This window comes from Alligator sinensis, unplaced genomic scaffold, assembly GCF_000455745.1.
Source record: "Alligator sinensis unplaced genomic scaffold, ASM45574v1 scaffold883_1, whole genome shotgun sequence".
Classification (NCBI taxonomy): Eukaryota; Metazoa; Chordata; order Crocodylia; family Alligatoridae; genus Alligator; species Alligator sinensis.
The window spans coordinates 2,755,838-2,774,620 of NW_005842009.1; the positions used below are offsets into that span (position 1 = coordinate 2,755,838).

The 18,783-nt window shown below is 43.5% G+C and overlaps 1 protein-coding gene across 1 annotated transcript; it reads left to right on the forward strand.

The window, feature by feature from the left end:
- The first annotated feature begins 222 nt into the window (after window positions 1-222).
- Window positions 223-15,168, forward strand: TRNAU1AP (tRNA selenocysteine 1 associated protein 1). The gene is made up of 9 exons (XM_006021893.3): window positions 223-453; window positions 598-695; window positions 1,768-1,867; window positions 4,337-4,389; window positions 5,592-5,723; window positions 7,693-7,812; window positions 11,261-11,423; window positions 12,030-12,063; window positions 13,786-15,168. The coding sequence occupies exons 1-9, from the start codon at window positions 223-225 to the stop codon at window positions 13,920-13,922; spliced, it is 1,068 nt and encodes a 355-aa protein (XP_006021955.1). The 3' UTR covers window positions 13,923-15,168.
- Window positions 15,169-18,783: the final 3,615 nt, after the last annotated feature.

Sequence of the window (18,783 nt, forward strand, 5' to 3'; positions counted from 1 at the left end):
GGCCGGGCCCTGCCGGGGTCCCCGTCCTCACCCCGGGCCCGGAGCTCCGGCAGGGCGGCTGGGTCTGGCCAGGGGGTGGGGTCAGCCTCGTGCAGAGGCACGGGGAGTTCTGCTGGCCCTAAAGCCGGGGGTCTGCGCCCTCCTCGCAGGGGTCGGCGTCAGGAAGGAGTTGTGCCCCACGGCTGTGGGGGTCGCCTTTCTCCCTGCATCCCTCCAGCAGTTATGGACAACCCCGGGCCCGGAGCTCCGGCAGGGCGGCTGGGTCTGGCCAGGGGGTGGGGTCAGCCTCGTGCAGAGGCACGGGGAGTTCTGCTGGCCCTAAAGCCGGGGGTCTGCGCCCTCCTCGCAGGGGTCGGCGTCAGGAAGGAGTTGTGCCCCACGGCTGTGGGGGTCGCCTTTCTCCCTGCATCCCTCCAGCAGTTATGGACACCTTTTACGCACGTGGGGTGGCAGGTGCGGGGTGAGGGCAGGGTGGATGGCAGGCTCCTGCGTCCTTTCGACTGGGGACGACACGGCGGCGTTGAACTCGCCAGCCCGGCTCCTCTGCGATTGTGGAGCTCTGCGTTTCCCCGCCCTAACTTTTGCCTCCTCGTGTAGCTGGAGCCGTACATGGACGAGAACTTTGTTTCGAGAGCCTTCGCCACCATGGGAGAGCTTGTGCTGAGCGTGAAAATCATCCGCAATCGATTGACAGGGTAAGCGTCCGTGCGCGCTTCCCAGTCGTTCGAGGATGTGTCGCTGGTTTTCAGTCGCGCCGCTTGGTTTAAGGGTTTTGGCCTTTTCTGTGCTAGACTCCTTCCCCTGTCTCCTCTCCTCCACTTCCAAACAACAGGGCACCTACAGTCCTAATAGCCAAGGAGGCAGCTGCCGTTGTTTTATCCGCTGTGCTTTCCTAACAGCCAGCACCATCCCTGAGGGGCGCAAATTGGGGGGCCCTGCATTTGGAGGGCTCTGCAGAGCCAGGTGGAGCAGCCACGGCCCCTGCTGCAGGGCCCACCTAGTGCTGGTGACTCCGCGCCGCTGCCAGCTTCGCACCTGGCTGCTTGTCTCCCCCGCTCCTCCCCACCACCGGCTGCTTCACAGGCTGGTTTGCCCCAAGCCCTGCTCCCTGCTACGGTCGTCTCTGCTAACAGGGTTATGCCCCGAGGGGAGTTTTGGTCAACCCGTATGTTGCCCAGTGCAGGATGAAGACATCAGATTCCAACGGGGAATGCCACCAATCTACTCTCATGGTACTACCAGTGGAGTTATACCAGTGATAGTAAGAACTGGAAATCTAAAGCAAATAATTCAACTTCATGCCAGAGCCTTACATGGCACTTTTGAACTTTCTTAGAATAAGCAGAATGTAGTCAACAAATTGAAAATAAAATAAGGTGTCAGTTAACGTGCAGATAATGTAGGCTCAACATGACAATGATTGGATTCTACTGGAGAAATGTGTGCTTACTTAACCAAAAATTATAGTCATTTTGGGGAGAAAAAGACTTCTTTTTTGATGGGATTGATGCAAAATCTAGGATTTTCCCCTTGCTACTGGCTGTGTACCAGAACACAGCTGACATGAGCTTGTGTGATGCATGAAAGGGCCCTTCACTGGCAAGTATTTGCTATTTAGTAGTTCCTCTGTGAAAGCTGAAATTTACATTTAAAAAATTTAGTTTTGATGTCAAAATGACAACTGCAGTGAATAACTCACCCCCTGATTATAAGTCTTGCACTTAGGCGAATTCTTAAAACTTTCTCTTTCCTTTTCTCCATGGTCAGAATTCCTGCGGGCTATTGCTTTGTGGAATTTGCAGATCTGGCTACTGCAGAGAAATGTTTACACAAAATCAATGGAAAGCCGCTTCCTGGTGCCACACCAGTAAGTAAATTAACTAACTAGTAAGGGAGAGAGATTGGAACAGGATGAAGAAAGGGGGGTTCTGCAGCGAACAGTGATTAGGAACCAAGGTATTGACGAATAATCATCTAAGTGGAAGTTTTTGTTTTCTTAGGGCGTCTACGGGGTATAATATTACTAACCATTTTCTGATAAAATTCTGTAGAAGAGTTGCATTAATTATTTAAGACACCTTTCAAGGTAAATAGAGGGATAAAATGTACGTACCGTACACTAATGTGACAGTTTTATTGCATTGTTTCTGATCCTTTGCAGTGTAGCGTGTGGCAGATGAAGGCAGCAACAAGGAAAAAAGCAGTCTGCATATGGCTCCTGTGGTTCCCCATGTAACCTGTTAATCATAATCTGTGTGTAGCACTGCACTGGTATCTGTGATTGAAATGGAACTAAGGATTCAGTAGGTTTGGGTTACTTTGGTTTGCCAAAATAGATTTAAACCTGGCTTCATTCTTAAGTTCTAGTAAACAGATGTTATCCAGATCCATTTGAACTGAATGTGCTTACCAAAATTGCACACGAGCTAGATCCAAGTAAAAACCTTGGTACCGCCACGTAAGATGCTTAGCTCCCAGTTGGAATTCCAAACCTGTATTATGTATATTTGCTTTCTATACAGAACACAAGAGGAGTTAGAGCCAAAATGTCCAGTACACAACAGGATGCTGCCTAAAGTCATTACGCTCATCTTGCAGCCACCTAGAACTAGCCCATAGGAAACACTGAGGACAGGGGCTTGTCTCCAGTTCTGCCCTTCTCTGAGGATTAGTTATGTCCATCCATTTTGCATCTACAGCCTGGGACCCTCTCCTGGTATATGGGCACCTGCACTGTTCTTTCACATGGGTTTCACATTTTTCTTTTAAAACACAACTGGAGAAGGTAGTAGTGATGGTCACAATGTCCCCAGGTCTGTGACTGGATCTGTGCAGAAATCAAAAGGACTCTGCCTGCCTCTCTCCCTCTGCGTAAATGGAAATATTTTCATTATAATTTTTTTTAAATCCAAACCATTGTAACGAAGGACTAGGTTCAGGAATGGAATCTGGAATCTTGAGAAGGCCACGGGTAGGGGCAGGTTCCATTGTGCAACAAGAAATTCAAGATTAATTTGGCCAGCAAGAGAGCACAAGAGGGAGCATGGATCTCCAGGCTAGTAGTTAGGGCAGTTAGCTGAGATGGGGGAAGCCCTGGGTTCTGGTCTGTGTTCCTAGGATTGTTTTAATGAAGCAGGCCTGGCGGCACAGACCAAAACACAGGACTCCCCTCTTCCTGACCACTGGGCCTAGAGAGTCATGTTCCCTTTTGTGCTTTCTCTCTGACCTGATGAATCTTGAATTCTGCACTGCACGGCATCAGTAGGAGGATTGGGTATGCCACGGCCCTTGTTCAGAATAACTTCTAGCCTAGAAGTTTAGGTACTTTCTTGGGAGATAAGAATATGGATTTGAATGCCTTTGGGCTGAGGAAAGACTCCAACCTGTGTCTCCCACGGTCTTCTATCCAATGATATATGAGAAGCACCTCTTCCTGTCTTGTGCAAAAGAGAGTGGCAGCCACCACTGCATTTGGTAGGAAAAGAACTTCTGTAATTGTATGCTAGGTTGTTCGCAGGGACTTATACAGAATATCACCTAGTTTCTGAATCCTGATAGGACTTCGATATGAGCTGGGTAATAAGCTGCTCAAGACTGGAGCAGTTCTGGGTGTGCGTAGAGGCCCAGCTCCCAGTGCCTGGAGAACTTTAAAGTAAAGTGCCTCTTAAGTTTAGGTGTCTCCTGCGGGGATTTTGAGGACTGAGAATTTTGGGCATCTAAATTCTGCCTAAGCCTCATCTGAATCTGAAATATGGAAAATAGTGATTCAGTGTATAAAAAACCTGGCAGTGTTGTTATGTTTCAGGACTTGTTTTGATTTCCAATGTGTCACCCTCTGCATGGTTAATTTTCCTGTAAATTACAAATCTCAAAGTTTATGTACTATTATTTTACTGAAAAAATGATCCCACAACAATTGAAGACGTCATTTAATATTTGTTTTTGCCACTTCCATTTTCCTAATCTCTCTGGAGATGGGAAGATGGGTGACCCTGATGTGTCACCAGGGCTTTGCTAGCTTTTTAATATCTTTATTAAAATATTAAGTAGTCCTAATCTTACAATGTAGCAAGGCAAAACTTCCTGTCCAAGGGGAAGATCCTTAATTGATGTAAATTGTCATAGGTCTATTGATGTCAGTTCACACCAGCTGAGGATTTGATCCCAGATGCTTTAAGCTGCTGACCTGCTTGTGTTGACCATTTTACATTATTAGAAAAAGGTACAAAATGAGCCTAACTTACTGGCATTTTTTCTAATTGAGTTTCTAAACATTTTTTTTAATGTGAACCTGTGTGGTTTTCATATTGTTGTTTTCTCCTTCTCCTTGTTGCAGGCAAAACGATTTAAACTGAATTATGCAACATACGGAAAACAACCTGATAACAGGTAAGTGATCATTACCAAAATATAACATTTGCCTGTTTGAAGTCTGTTTGCCATCTCCCTTGCAAAGAGGATTCAGAGAGTGCAGATCTGAATATGAAGCTTTGCTGGACCAGATCAGCACTGAGCAAAATAGCACAGTGCTGATCTTGATAATTGCTTAGCATTACTCTGGCTAGTAATGCTAAGCAACTGAAACCCATAACTAAGAAAGGAGATTGCTCTAGTGTGTAACAAAATATAGTGGAAAGACTAAGGATACAGTATACATGGATCACGAAGTAGTTTACATATATAAATGTATATAATTTATGTAATGTCATAAATGTGTCTAGTTCTTCACAGTGCCATACAGTGAATTAATGGCAAAGACAGGAGCAGACTGAATCTCCTGAAGATCAGTCCTGTGCCTTTTGTGGGTTGTCTCCATAACCTTTAAACTATTCCTATTCTAAATCTGACAACCCACCTATGCAGTAGCATGGGAAAGAAAGACAAGGCATCCTATTTCCATGCAATTGTGATCTGCCAAACACTTTAAGAATTCTAGGATTTAAAATATGACACCACACCTCAGAGCAGGTTCTTAATTTTAAGCATGTATAGTACCCCTGACTTCAGTGGGATTACATGTGTGTAATATTCATAGCACCAGGGCCTGTAATTGATACCTTACAATTAAGGGTTAATAAAATGGAAACTAGCACATCTAGAAATAAGCTGTCCACAAGTGGATAGGGATCCTTTGAGAATCTAAAACACTGTGTACAGAGTATACTTATCAAAGTATTTTTAATTCACTTAGTTTTGTAGAAGAGTTCAGTTATAAAGCAAACATGAACAGAAGTTAAATAAATAAAAATAAATGCAGTGAAAATAGTTATGTTTGGAATGTTCTCTTGCGGTGCCAGAAACCCAAACACAATGACAGGAACCAATTTATTAGAATTGGCGAGAGAGTGAATTATCCACAAATAAAAAGTGAAATTGAGAGTCTGGTTTTGCTGCTCCAACTGAGTGGAAAAATATTAGCAGCAGAGACCAGTAAAAATAAACATTTGAAAATACTCTCTTAGACATCCCAGTTGAAAACTTCTAAAGTATTTGTTTGTATCTCTGGGTATTTTCAAATATTGCCAGATATCTGGCTTTATAACATTCTGTTGGTTTTACTACTGTTCTTAAAATGTATTCTTTGTCTTCAGTCCGGAATACTCGCTTTTTGTGGGAGATTTGACCCCTGATGTGGATGATGGCATGCTATATGAGTTTTTTGTTAAAGTTTACCCATCATGTAGAGGTGGTAAAGTTGTCTTGGACCAATCAGGAGTTTCCAAGTAAGTTTTCCTGTATGTTTCCTCTCTCCTACTTTATATGCCATGAAAAGGGGAAAATATGCCATCTCTCAACTCTGAAACTTTGCTTCTGTTAAAGGGAAGAGGGCCAATGCAGGAAGGGAAAAGGAATAATCCAACTAGTTTTACTTATGACTTAGCAAAATCAGAACTCTGGACTGAATTTTCTATATTAAATGCTCAGCATGTGGGATCATTGCTATTCACCGTGCTTTTTTTTTTTTTTTTGCTGTTCTGTTGGCTTTAGGCTGTGCATCTATTATATTAAAAATATGTTACATTGTCTGTGTGGGTTTTCAGAAGCACATAGGTGATGTGTGGGCACCAGGCCTTTTTTAAATGTGCTTCTAAATTCTTTAAGTGTTTGTGAATATTTTCTGAATGTTTTATGGTTTGGGGTAGAGGTCAGACACCAAACCAAACATTGTCTAAACCCTCTGTAGCCCAAGCCTCATCTTCAGACTCAGGAACTGGCCCAGCCAAATCCAGACTTCAGAAATCTTTTTCTCTTGACATAAGTAAACATGCTTCCAAAATACACTATTCTCTCTTCTGTTATATCTTCTTCATAAAGGGGCCCTTTGCTCAGTCTCCTTGTTTAAAAGCAAAACATATCTTGGGGGAAGTGAGTGCCCTGGTTTTATGCCAAGAAGAGTGCTGTGGTCAGACTCTTTCTCTTCGGGTTTTTTCCCCTAGCTGTAAAAGACTCTCTCTGGTTTTTTTCCCCAGCTGTAAAACCTCTCCATCTTCTCACATGAGGGTCTGATCTACAGAGTTGCAGTGGTTTTGTTAAAGGTGTGATTTTTTTTAAACTGATTGGTGCCATTTTGCATGTGAACACTTACATTGATTTTAAACCTGGCTTATGCTCGTTTAGTTTGCCCTTGTATGTTTGCAGGAAGCAAGCTAAACCAGTATGACCAGTTTTAAACAGAAATGAGTGTCCACACAGGGGGTTTAACAACTTCAGTTTTTGTGTAGAAAAGCCCAAACTCTGACTTGGGGCTTGTCTGCACTGGGGGGAAAGTTAACGTGCAGAAGCTGGATATGAATTTAGAGTATACTAGTTGAGCATTTGAAACTCTTGTGTATGGTAGTTTATTCCACTTTTAAAGTGCAGCAAGTTACTGTGCACTTAGTGCACACTAAGTGTCCACATGGGGAGTTAGCATGGAATAGCTGATGCTATAAATTTACACCACACACAGACCTCTTCATATAGATCAGCTTTTTTCTTCCTTACCTCCTCTTTCCACCTGGACGGACTCTGTTCTCCTCCCACTCCTAAGTCCTTGAACTTCTGCTTTGTGAGGCATCCTATCCCATCTCAAGAGTCTGCCATTACTGAGTCGTGCTCTGCTGTTTTCTCTGACTTACTGCAGTGTCTGGGGCTGCTCCAAGACCTTTTCTTTAGCAGGAAATATTTTTCTCTCCCATTTCCTACCATTGCTGACAATTTCAGTTCCACTATGTTTAGCAATATTGACAGGGCTGGTATTGAAGGGCTGCCAGCTGGTTGCCACTATTGTTCAAGTAATAGTGTGCAGAGTAGATCCAGTCAATCTTTACCAATGCCTGGGGAGTCAGGTTGGTGTCTGCCTTCTATCTTTCCCTTGTGTTTGACCCCTGGTTCAAGCTGTCAGTTCCAGCACATTGCATGTTACTTCCATAAAGGTCCCCAAAAATCCATTGGCACAAGATGTACAATATTTTTCTGATGCCTCTGAGCATACTACAGATATTAAGACATGAAACACCTGAAACTGCAAATATAAAGTGGTTAGAATAGGGAATTATTTAATGCCTGCTGGAAACATGGCCAGACTTTCACTTCAGTCATTTCACTAGCAAAAAGGTTTCCTAAGTCTGTTTCATTATCTGTAGAGTATTTCTTACAAAATGTATGTGCCTTTTGCTAGACTATAATGCATTCCGTGCCATATCTTTGCAGAGGCTACGGGTTTGTGAAATTCACTGATGAACTGGAACAGAAGAGAGCCCTGACAGAATGCCAAGGAGCTGTGGGGTTGGGCTCCAAACCTATACGTTTGAGCGTGGCCATACCAAAAGCGTGAGTGTGCTTTTAAAATAATAATAATAATAATAGTAATAATCATAATTCTTAGAAAAATAATTTGTATTTTTGTATTTAACTTCAGTGGTTGTTGACAGAGCAGAATCTCTTTAGTTAATATTACTGACTTTCTTAATTTAGTTTTGTAAACAGTTTAAAATTTGCTTTTAAAAAGAAATGATGTAAAGATAGTTTCAGTAATAAATGACATGAATGTTGACATTAGTGTTACAATGCTCAGCAATCAGCCACGGCGGGACCCTGGGTGCCCCCCCAGGCCCAGGAGGCACCAGTCGCTGAGCTGGGGGGGCATGGAGAGGCCCCCCAGCACACTCCCCAGTGGACCCAGAAGTGGACCAGAAGTCCACTGGTCTGCTGCTGAGCGCGCTGGAGAGCACCCCGCACTCCTGTGGGACACTTCATGTGCCCCACCATTGCAGCATTCATGAGCCCCGGCTACCTAGAGGTATGTAGAAAAAACATTTAAAGCTGTGTCTGTGTCCAAATCGATTTGGAGGGTTCCTATTCAATTCGGAGAGATTAAAGGGTCCTCTGATTCGATTCAGATTCGGAGATTTGGCCACCAAATCGAATCCGCGACCAAAGCTTTGCACAGCCCTAGTACAAAACTCATTTAAAAATATAAGCTTAATGCGGATAGGTATACCAGATTTTTTTACTCTGTTACAAGTGTAATCTAGCATTAGACTATGATCTATCAATTAGGCACCTATCCAGAGTGTTTTGGTACCTCTCTGTATGGCCATGGACGCAGGTGTCGCGGTGGATGTAGTCTTTCTGGACTTCAGTAAGGCCTTTGACACCGTCTCTCACCCCATCCTAATTAATAAACTAGGCGACTATGGCATAGATGCCTACACAGTCAGATGGATTGCAGATTGGCTGAAGGGTCGCACTCAGAGGGTGGTGGTGGATGGATCATACTCGACTTGGGGGGAGGTGGGTAGTGGAGTCCCCCAGGGCTCAGTCCTGGGGCCTGCGCTGTTCAATTTCTTCATCAGCGATCTTGATGTTGGGGTGGAAAGCAACCTGTTTAAATTCGCTGATGACACCAAAATTTGGGGGGAGGTGAGCACGCTAGCAGGGAGAGAGAGATTGCAGAAGGATCTGGATAGGTTACAGGGGTGGGCAAACAGGAACAGGATGTGTTTCAATACGGACAAGTGCAGGGTGCTGCACTTGGGTAGTAGGAACCAGCAGCACACTTATACGATGGGGAACTCCCTACTTGAGAGCACGGAGGCGGAAAGGGATCTTGGTGTCATTATTGACTCCAAGATGAACATGGGCCGACAATGCGAGGTCATGGTTGGCAGGGCTAACCGGACCTTGTCGTGCATCCACAGGTGCATCTCGAGTAGAGCCAGGGAGGTGATCCTCCCCCTCTATGCGACGCTGGTCAGGCCGCAGCTGGAGTATTGTGTCCAGTTCTGTGCGCCCCATTTCAGGAGGGATGTGGACAACATGGAGAGGGTCCAGAGGAGGGCCACCCGCATGATCCGGGGACAACAGGGCAGACCCTACAGTGAGAGACTGCGGGACTTGAACCTATTCAGCCTCCACAAGAGAAGGCTGAGGGGGGACCTGGTGACCGTCTATAAACTCACTAGGGGGAACCAGAAGGGTTTGGGGGAGACGCTGTTTCCCCTAGCCCCCGCTGGCATAACAAGGAATAATGGGCACAAGTTGATGGAGAGGAGGTACAGATTGGACATCCGAAAAAATTACTTCACAGTTAGGGCAGCTAGGAGCTGGAACCAACTTCCAAGGGAGGTGGTGCTGGCCCCTACCGTGGGGGTCTTTAAGAAGAGGCTGGATGCCTACCTGGCTGGACTCATTTGAGTCCCGTTTTTGTTTTTAGGGTTTTTTGTTGTTCTCCCGCCCTGGCGGGGGGGCGGGCTAGAAGTTCTATTAGGTCCCTTCCGACCCTAAAACTATGAAACTATGAAACTATGTAAAAGTCTCAAAATTAACATAGGAATGACCATAAATATAAAAAATAGGCCCGTTGTGCTAGTGCAAGACAATCTAAAGAGTGAAACTCACCTGAAACTGATTATGAACAAAAGAAAATCTGATTAAATGGACCAGTCCAGTAACGTTTTGCAATCTGAGTGAAATAAAACAATCAAACAATGCCTATGTGTATTTAAAAATTATATTTTAATCGCAGCCTTTAGGAAGAAGTTCTTGGCTTTTTTTTTTTTTAAATGATTTTTGACCTGGTAGTATCCACTTCCATTAAAACATGGAATAGTCTCATCTTGCTCATTTGACTTCTAGATAAAACTTGATCACCTACCTATTCCAGTGCAGTGATCAATGGAGCTTAACCCTTTGGAGCAAAGGTCAACATTTTGTTCTGTGTTTATACAGAACCTGGCACAATGGGGTCCTGTTCTATGGCTGAAGCTCATGCTGTCTGTGGTAGGACAAATAATAAATAATTGTTCAGCCTTTTACCAATACTCAAGATTTTCAGTGTTCTCAAAATTCTTGAATGGAAGAGGGGTAGGGATTACACTGTAATCAAAAGATAGTTTGTTTGATCTTTGGGCTAGTTCTCTTTAATTTCCTAAATGAGCATGGTGTTCTATGTGAAATAATATTTCCATTTTCAAGGCATATATGATACTTTTCAACCTAAGGTGCATTACTCAGAGGGGAATCAGCACCTTAAAAGCATTTTAATTATATGACAAATAGAGTTTGGTAGATTCCATTGGTAGACCATTTGAAAATTACCACTTTTATTTCTAAAGACTTTTTAACCCCAGAAATGCTTTAAATTGAATGCATATAACAGCACTGAAGTTAACCCATCTCTCAGAGGGAGGGGTCACCCAGTTGTCATGCAGCCTTCTGTCTGGGGAGGGGAAATTTTGTACATTACATAGTTTATAGCTTTGCAAAATAGGCATATACCCTATCTCACACCTTCATACAGTACATGGGGCTTCTGCTTTCAAAATCCAACACTATATTATAGCAAGTTGTGTAATATCCAATGTATCTACTTTATTAGAAGAAGAAAAGGGATGAATCCACTCACTTAGTACTTGAATCATGGATTCCAGTGAGTCTAGATAGTCCTAAACTGATGCTTATGCTTCAGAGCTGTACTCTCCCCATTGTCCACATAGTGGGGTCGAAAGGCTCCCATAGGAAGGAAGCAAAGCATTTTAATAAGGAAAAAAATAGTGGGGGGAGGAATGGAGCTGGAAAGCCACCCACCCACCTTCTTCTATAGCATGTGTTAATAACAGAAACAAGCATGCATATATAGTGCACAGGATATTTGATGAACTCTGAAATCTGCAGTATTGGAATGAGCATCATGTTGATTAAGCCAGATCCTATCCTTCCATTTTTTTTCTTAACTATTCTGCATTTTTGTCAATTTTTCCTTTTATTTGTTTTAAAGGAACCGTGTGAAGACGGCCGAGTACAATCAGATGTACAACTATAATTATAACCAATATTACCAACAATATCAGAACTACTATGCGCAGTGGGGATATGACCAGAACACAGGCAGTTACAGCTACAGCTACCCCCAGTATGGGTACACGCAGAGCACTATGCAGGTATGGGCATAGTAATAATATTTTATATGGCAGCAGTCTCTCATTGCAAAAATTGCAAAGCATTTCATAAACAAAGTGTAGATGTTTATTTTCCTCCTTTTTCCTGGGTCCTTGGGTTGTATTTCTGTCATATGAGGAAGCAAAGCCTCGTAGCAAACACCTAGCTTGTATTTGTGATTTCTTACTGCATGTGGGTAGAGATCTACTCAAATTGCTTTATGCCAGTTATAAAAGGGTCAGAGAGGTATAATGAGACTCTAAAATCCCCAGTTCTGGCTGGAGGAGGATTGCCCAGGTACAGATATTGTGAATTGCAGCTGCAGGGCTGCTTTGTGGGGATTCACAAGCCCTGCAAATAGAGGGTACTCTAAAGGAATGGGCCACCACATGCAGTACTTCTCAGATTGCAGGAAGTGCTGCTTTGCTTAGAGACCTAGCATGGAATCTCACCCCTGAAGACTCCCACTGATGGACCCCAGCTTTGGATACTAAGGAGTCTTTCATCCATGGGTGAAAGGTTACAATGCATGGCACCAGTGACAAACAGGTGACATCTTTGGATGCAATTAAATGTTTATAGCCCTGAAGCTATTTTTGTCTTTCTAGACATATGAAGAAGTTGGTGAGGATGCATTGGAAGGTAAATATCTTTAATTCTCTGTTGGAATTGTCTCTCTTAATTATGCTGATACTTTCATGAATTAGCCAACGTTCCTGTATCTTCTGAGTTAATTTGGAGTCTTCTGAAGTTTTAGGTTAAGAGTGTGGGCAGTGCCATGCCAGTTTCCCTGTGAAATTCTTACTCCTCATCCTAATTCCAATTCTAGTCTTATGCCTTCCCAAGGGAGAGACAAATTGGCTTCACTAGCATTGAAAGGATTATATGGAATACTGCTTATGTCCTTCTGTCCCTGAAAATAGCTAGTTTAAAGCTTGTGGTGACCCTCCTTCTTGCAAAACAACACAGATATATATTCTGTTTTTCTGTGAAACCCCTGGATAAAGAGAACAGCCTGTCACTGTCTTTTTTGATTTAAGAAATAAACTACAATGAACAATACATGTTTATATGATATTCTGACAGTCACAGGAATGGAGTATGCACTCTATGGGATGCCTTGCTGTTCTCTCAAATGTATATGTAGAAAGTGGAAAACAGGCCTTGTAAAGGGGGCTGTAGATATGGGTATGTCATCAGTCAGCCAAAATGGCTGATTTTCTTTCAAAAGTATTTTAAAAGACAATGCCTGTACTGTAATACTGTAAAAGTAATACAGCAAGCTGTGATTCCGATGCACCTATCATTGGATTTTTTTTCCTTTTAATAAAATTCAAAAAATATATTATCAAATCATTTTTAAAAAGATTCCTTTCCTTTGATCTGTTAAGATCTGATGCAACTAAAATGAACACACTTACAATGATTATCCTCCTGATGATGTCGGGGGGTTGGGTCTTTTAGCTTTTTACATTTCAGTTTCACTTCATGTCTTGTGCTAGCCTGAGAATCTAATCTTTGGGCTGCAGATGTTACAAAGGAATGTTAAATCCCTCCCCTCCATCAGTTTGATAAGAGGTTGCCTCTCTCCCCTCTAGCAAAACTTTTTGGCAACCCAGATATAGAGCTTAGTGGAATCTCACAGGGTTTCTTTTTAAAATTACATTGTTAATAGTAATAGGACGGCAGCAGCTTTTTGTGATGCTGGTCAATCTCAGTATACTTTATTATTTTACTAATAATAAAGCAGTGATCCCATTCACACCTAGTAGTTGTAATGTTTGTTCAGTGTGATTATGAAATGCTTGGGAGAGTTCAGATAGACCAGGCCCTATGAAGATAGACTAAAGGGCCTGAATCTATTCAGCCTCCATGAGAGAAGACTGAGAGGGGATCTGGTTGCCATCTATAAACTCACCAGGGGGACCACAAGAAAATAGGTGAGGCTCTGTTCCCCTGGGCACCACCTGGGATAACAAGGAATAACTGCCACAAATTGATTGAAAGCAGGTTCAGGCTTGATATCAGGAGGCATTGCTTTATAGTTAGGGCTGCCAGGCTCTGGAATGGGCTCCCAAGGCGGGTGGTGCTCTCTCCCCTACCTTAGGGGTCTTCAAGAGGAGGTCAGATAGATATCTGGCTGGGTTATTATGATCCCAGCACTCGTTCCTGCCCAGGGCAGGGGGTTGGACTTGATGATCTGTTCAGGTCCCTTCTGACACTACAAACTATGAAACTATAAAAGGTTCTGTTCAAGTGCTAGGAATGTCTTGTGAGCCCTGCCTTTATTTCAATTACTTTTGCTTTATTTCTAACCACACTTGGCAAGTGATCCATTCCTGTCTTATGTCTTTCCTTCTTTAGATCCAGCTCCTCAGTTAGATGTGAGTGAAGCAAACAAGCAGTTTGTAGAACAGAGTGAAGAGCTTTATGATGCCTTGACTGACTCTCATTGGCAGCCTTTGGACACTGTCTCTTCAGAGATTCCAGCCATCTTATAGCCTCATTGGTGAGGCCCATGTTTCTGTGTGACAAGCCAGCCAGCACGCACCAGACTGATGCTACACCTGCAACCTGCAGTAGTGAAGCGGTGACTCGTTTTCTACACAGGTGTCTGACTCAAAGTACAGGAGGACTCTAGCATTTCCTGTACACAATGCGTATCATAGGAGCATCGTGGTAACTTTTATTCCTGGTGAAAATTAGAACTTCAACTGTTTTATTCCTTTTATCTTGAACTGAACTCAACACTTCTTGGGAATTGTAATTTATAAACAAGACAGTACAGAGGAAGGAGACTTCTCCAACATACAATAAAAAGTTGGTCTTTTAAGTAAAATTGCCCTTTGCATTTTGGCTCCTGCCCACCTCTCTGGTTCTTTGTCCACGTAACTGTCCTCCACTCATGCTGCTTTCCATAAATTCGTCCTTTAAAAAATTGTCTGTCACTACTCAAATCTCCCAACACGTCTCCAGTGACTGGGTAAGGTGCCCGTGTGTTGTTGAGGGGGGAGGAACATGCAGACAAAAGCTTATGTTCTGCTTTTTCTAAGTGCCAAATTAGAGCTATCAAAATGTGTATTTTGGTGTTCTCGAGCAGTCTGAACAAGAAGGATTTTTTTTGATGGGGGCAGCCAGAGGTTTGGAGACGGCAAGAAGTAATATAAAACTATTGATGAAGGCCCTCTATCTAGTTAGCCTTGAGTCATTTGTTTCCCCTTATTCCTGATCTACATAGGGAGAAATTACTCCTGTTAGACAAAAAAATAACTTAAACATGGCTGCTGTTAGCAATGTTTTATACAAAACTTTGTCTATGTCAGGTTCATCCCTGTGGACGGGCTCTTGATGTCCTGTTAAAGCGCTAGATTGTTCAGCTCCTGCTGTAATGTAGAGTGAACAAAGTAAAAGAAAATTAAACTAGTGTGTGAGAAACAGATCAGAGCACTGGAATTACTTGATGTTCAAGGTGTTGCTCACCTGAGAGCAGTTTTCTATGGAACGTTGTATGTGCTGAACAAACTAGCAATGTAAGCTAACACTGTGGTGCATTAAGTGTGGCAACAAAAATAGCACTTATTTACATGTCGTGCGAGCCCTTTTTAGGCTTCTGTGCCAGACAAACTACCTGCAATAAATGTCTACCTAAGAAGATATTTAGTAACTGAAATTGAAAGAAAAAACTATTTAATTACTTCTCCCTCCGTACTGGTGCTGGAATTAGCAGTAAAAACTAAAATACTTCATAAAGCCTATTTTTCTTCAGTTGAGTGTTTTTATTATAATCCATTGATTGGTCTGTTTTTATCGTGTGCAGTGGGATGGTAAATGTGATGTAAAAGTTCACAGGATAACAGTGACTTGTATATTTTGTTTAGTGCATAGCTAAATGAGTGATAGCAGGAGAAATAGTGGCCCTTTACAGCTTTTGCCCCTATAACTGTGCATCTCACAGACCATTGTTATTTGCCCTGTGGAATATTAATGTTGTCCTGAGCCCAGATCACATGGGACACAAGGCGCTGAGTGTTCTGTGAGGGTTCCTTTGGCGTGCCAAAGATCCAAAATTAATCTATTTAGACAGTTGGGAGGGAGCAGAATGCTTTCTTCAGCGATGTGAAATCCTCCTCTGTTCTAGAGGAGGGTCTCTTTAATAGAATGAAGTTTTAGCAATGGCATAAAAAGGTCTATTCCAGCCTTTTGATAAATTTTTTTGCCATTTTACAGTGGTTTTTGGTGTGTTAATGTCACACTTGAACAGTGACACACTGAATACCTGAGAGATGGTTAGCTATGTTGGGATGAGGTCAGCCAGGGAGGTCAGGACAGGGTGGCATTTAACTGGTTCGGAGGCATGAGCTTTTGTAGGCAACAACCAATTACATCTGACAAATAAACCTGTTGCCTATGAAAACTCATGCCTCTGAACCAGTTAGTCTCTAAGGTGCCACCCTGCCCTGCGTTTTACCTTCATTCTGAATATACTTAATTTCTCCCATTCTGACCCCCGACACGTCCCAACTTACCCACCTTAGTTTGCTGTTGGAGACGTGAGCCTGTACCTGAAATGCATGCATTTTATTTAGGCCATAAGTGTAGTAACAGTTGAATACCCCCGTCCGGTCTAATATTTCCTAAGAAATGACCAGGTCCATAACTTCTTAGCATCCCCTATCTGCTACCAACTGTCACAATGGTGTGGGGGAATGAAGGGAAGTGACATGGAAACCCCTTTAAAAATCTTTTCTGTACAGAAAACAAAGGGCAGGCTATTGCAGCACAGAACTATTCCTCTTTAACAGTCCTGTTAAGCTGCCCCCAGTCCCTTGTCAGAGCCACTATGCTGGCTGCTGTGGTTGACGTGGTACATGTCTACACAGTCAACTTACTGTGCCAATCTGCTGCTCCTTCAAACATACTGTCCTTCTCCAGGTGCTTCCTAAATCAGAAGCAGCACAGCCACCTCTGCATGGCGCATTGGGCTACTGATTACTGGTGGGTGCTGCTGCCCATTAGCTCATGCTTGTGCTGATCAGTCCACCTGTGCTGCTGCATAGACACAGCTGGACTGCTTCTTGATTAAGATGGAGCAGCACCACACGTTTGTGTGCTGCTGCCAGGCATGGTAAATTTACCCTATAGATGAGGTCCCGGTTGAATGGAAATCAGGAATGACTTGTTTGTTCTGTTGCTGCTATTCAGCTGGCCCAGAGATGCCTAGTGATCAGAAAGATTGATCACTAGATGCAAGGCAATCTGGGTACTGACATGAAAGCGTAAAAACGCATGGAAGGGAGTAGCAGGTACAGAAGTCAGTAAGGATTTGCAATGAGATCTGTTCATTGAAGAATGCAGAGCCTGAAGTAGCATCTCCCTTCCTTTAAAGGGAATGGATGTGAACCTAGGGGCCATGCTGGGGTTATTTCCCATGAACGAGCTTTCCTTCACTCTATAACATGAGGAGCAAATCATGCCCTAAGGGGGAAAAGAGATGCAGTTCTCCACAGCAGCATTCATTTGGGAGTAGGAGTGTCTGGGCTGCTGGAAAAAGAAAGACATTTCTTGCCATTGTTTTCGTGGCAAAGGGAGATTGTCCTGGGGGAAGAAAGAGGTCAGATTTGCTACTATAATCTTAGAGATTGGGGAAAGGGTATCTCAGGCCTTGGCAAGAAAGATTTAGGGGATATGAATGTAGTGAGACTCTCTCCCAGTGGAAAGTCAGGAGTTATTTTTCAGCATCATTTCCTGCAGTCCTTGTTCACTTCTCCATAATGCCCAACACCTTGCTTCTCTTTCAGTATTCTGTCACAGCATCTGGAGCATAGGTGACACTTTAATGCAGTGCTGTAAAATTTCCAGTAGCCTGAACTCGTAGAAACTAATTGACTCTTGGAATCCAGTGGCCTAGGCATGAGTCTTTTTTCCAGATAGCTACAAAGGGAAAGCACCCTGATGAATTACCATTCAGCATAATCCAGGACAGAAGACACTCCACTCCTGCAGAGTGCAGTGTGCACTCCACTCCTGCAAGGAACTAAATTCTACTTAGTATTTCCACTCACTAAAAACAAGATATTGACAGATGGAAATTCTGTAGTCCATGTGCTGCCTGGCAAAACCAGCCACATCGCAGATTATGGAGCCTCTTTCTTTGTAGCATCAATCATCAGTCATGGAACTAAAGGTTCAGGGTAGTTTTTCATTGCATTACTCAAGTAAGACACTGATGTTAACTTGGGTTGTTCTCTCTGCCAGTGACTGGGACTTTCAGATTACAATTTGAATTGTGGATGTTAAAGGATTCTTAGCTAAATTTAAGTCTGGAAAGTCTTGAGAGCATGGGGAGGTTACTCCAAGGAGTGTTAAGGAGTTTGGGGTGACAGTCTCTGTAGAAGTGTAGTCTCACCTGCAAGGTAAGATAGCTGACTGAAGTCTTAGGGCGGGATCTCTTGTTCAGTCTAGCCAGAGAAGTTTCATTTTGGGCTGAGACCTCTGAAGTACAAGGTATGCAGCCTTGTACCGTCTGTAGGAATTGGTGCTTAACTTCCTGATAAGCTACAGAGATGCCTTTCACCCTATGCAGTAAGTCTGCCCCTCACTAGAGTACTGAGTAGTCAGTCTTCATCTTCTGCTTCGAACAGTGATTCTCAACCAGGATGTGGAGTCACCCTGGAGAGTTGGGAGTGCACAATACTAGCACTGTTAGGTGTGCAAACACCTACACATGATTCACAAGATAAAGCCAGAGACTTCAAATAGGAATCCATAGTTTCATAGTAGGTAGGGGTCAGAAGGGACCTAAATAGATCATCTAGTCTGCCCCCCCGCCACTGGTTGGAGCACACGCTGGGATCACATGACCCCAGACAGGTGTTCATCCAACCTCTTTTTGAATTTACCCAAGGTAGGAGCGAGGACCACTTCCCTAGGAAGTTGGTTCCAGATCCTAGCCACCCTAACAGTGAAATAGTGCCTCCTAATCTCTAACCTGAACCTATTCTCCAGCAGCTTCTGGCCATTGTTCCTCGTCAACCCAGGTGCTGCTGGGGGGGAATAGGACCCTTCCTATTTGCTGCTGAGCTCCCCTAACGAGTTTGTAGGCAGCCACCAGCCTCTGTTTGCTGAGGCTGAACAGGTTCAGGTCCCTCAGCTTCTCCTCATAGGGCCTGCCCTGTTGCCCTCCAACCAAGCGGGTGGCCCTCCTCTGAACCCTGTCAATGCTAGCCACATCCTTCTTAAAGTGCGGTGCCCAGAACTGGACGCAGTACTCCAGTTGAGGCCGGACCAATGTCGCATAGAGGGGGAGGATCACCTCTCTGGACCGGCTTGAGATACATCTTTGGATGCATGACAAGGTGCAGT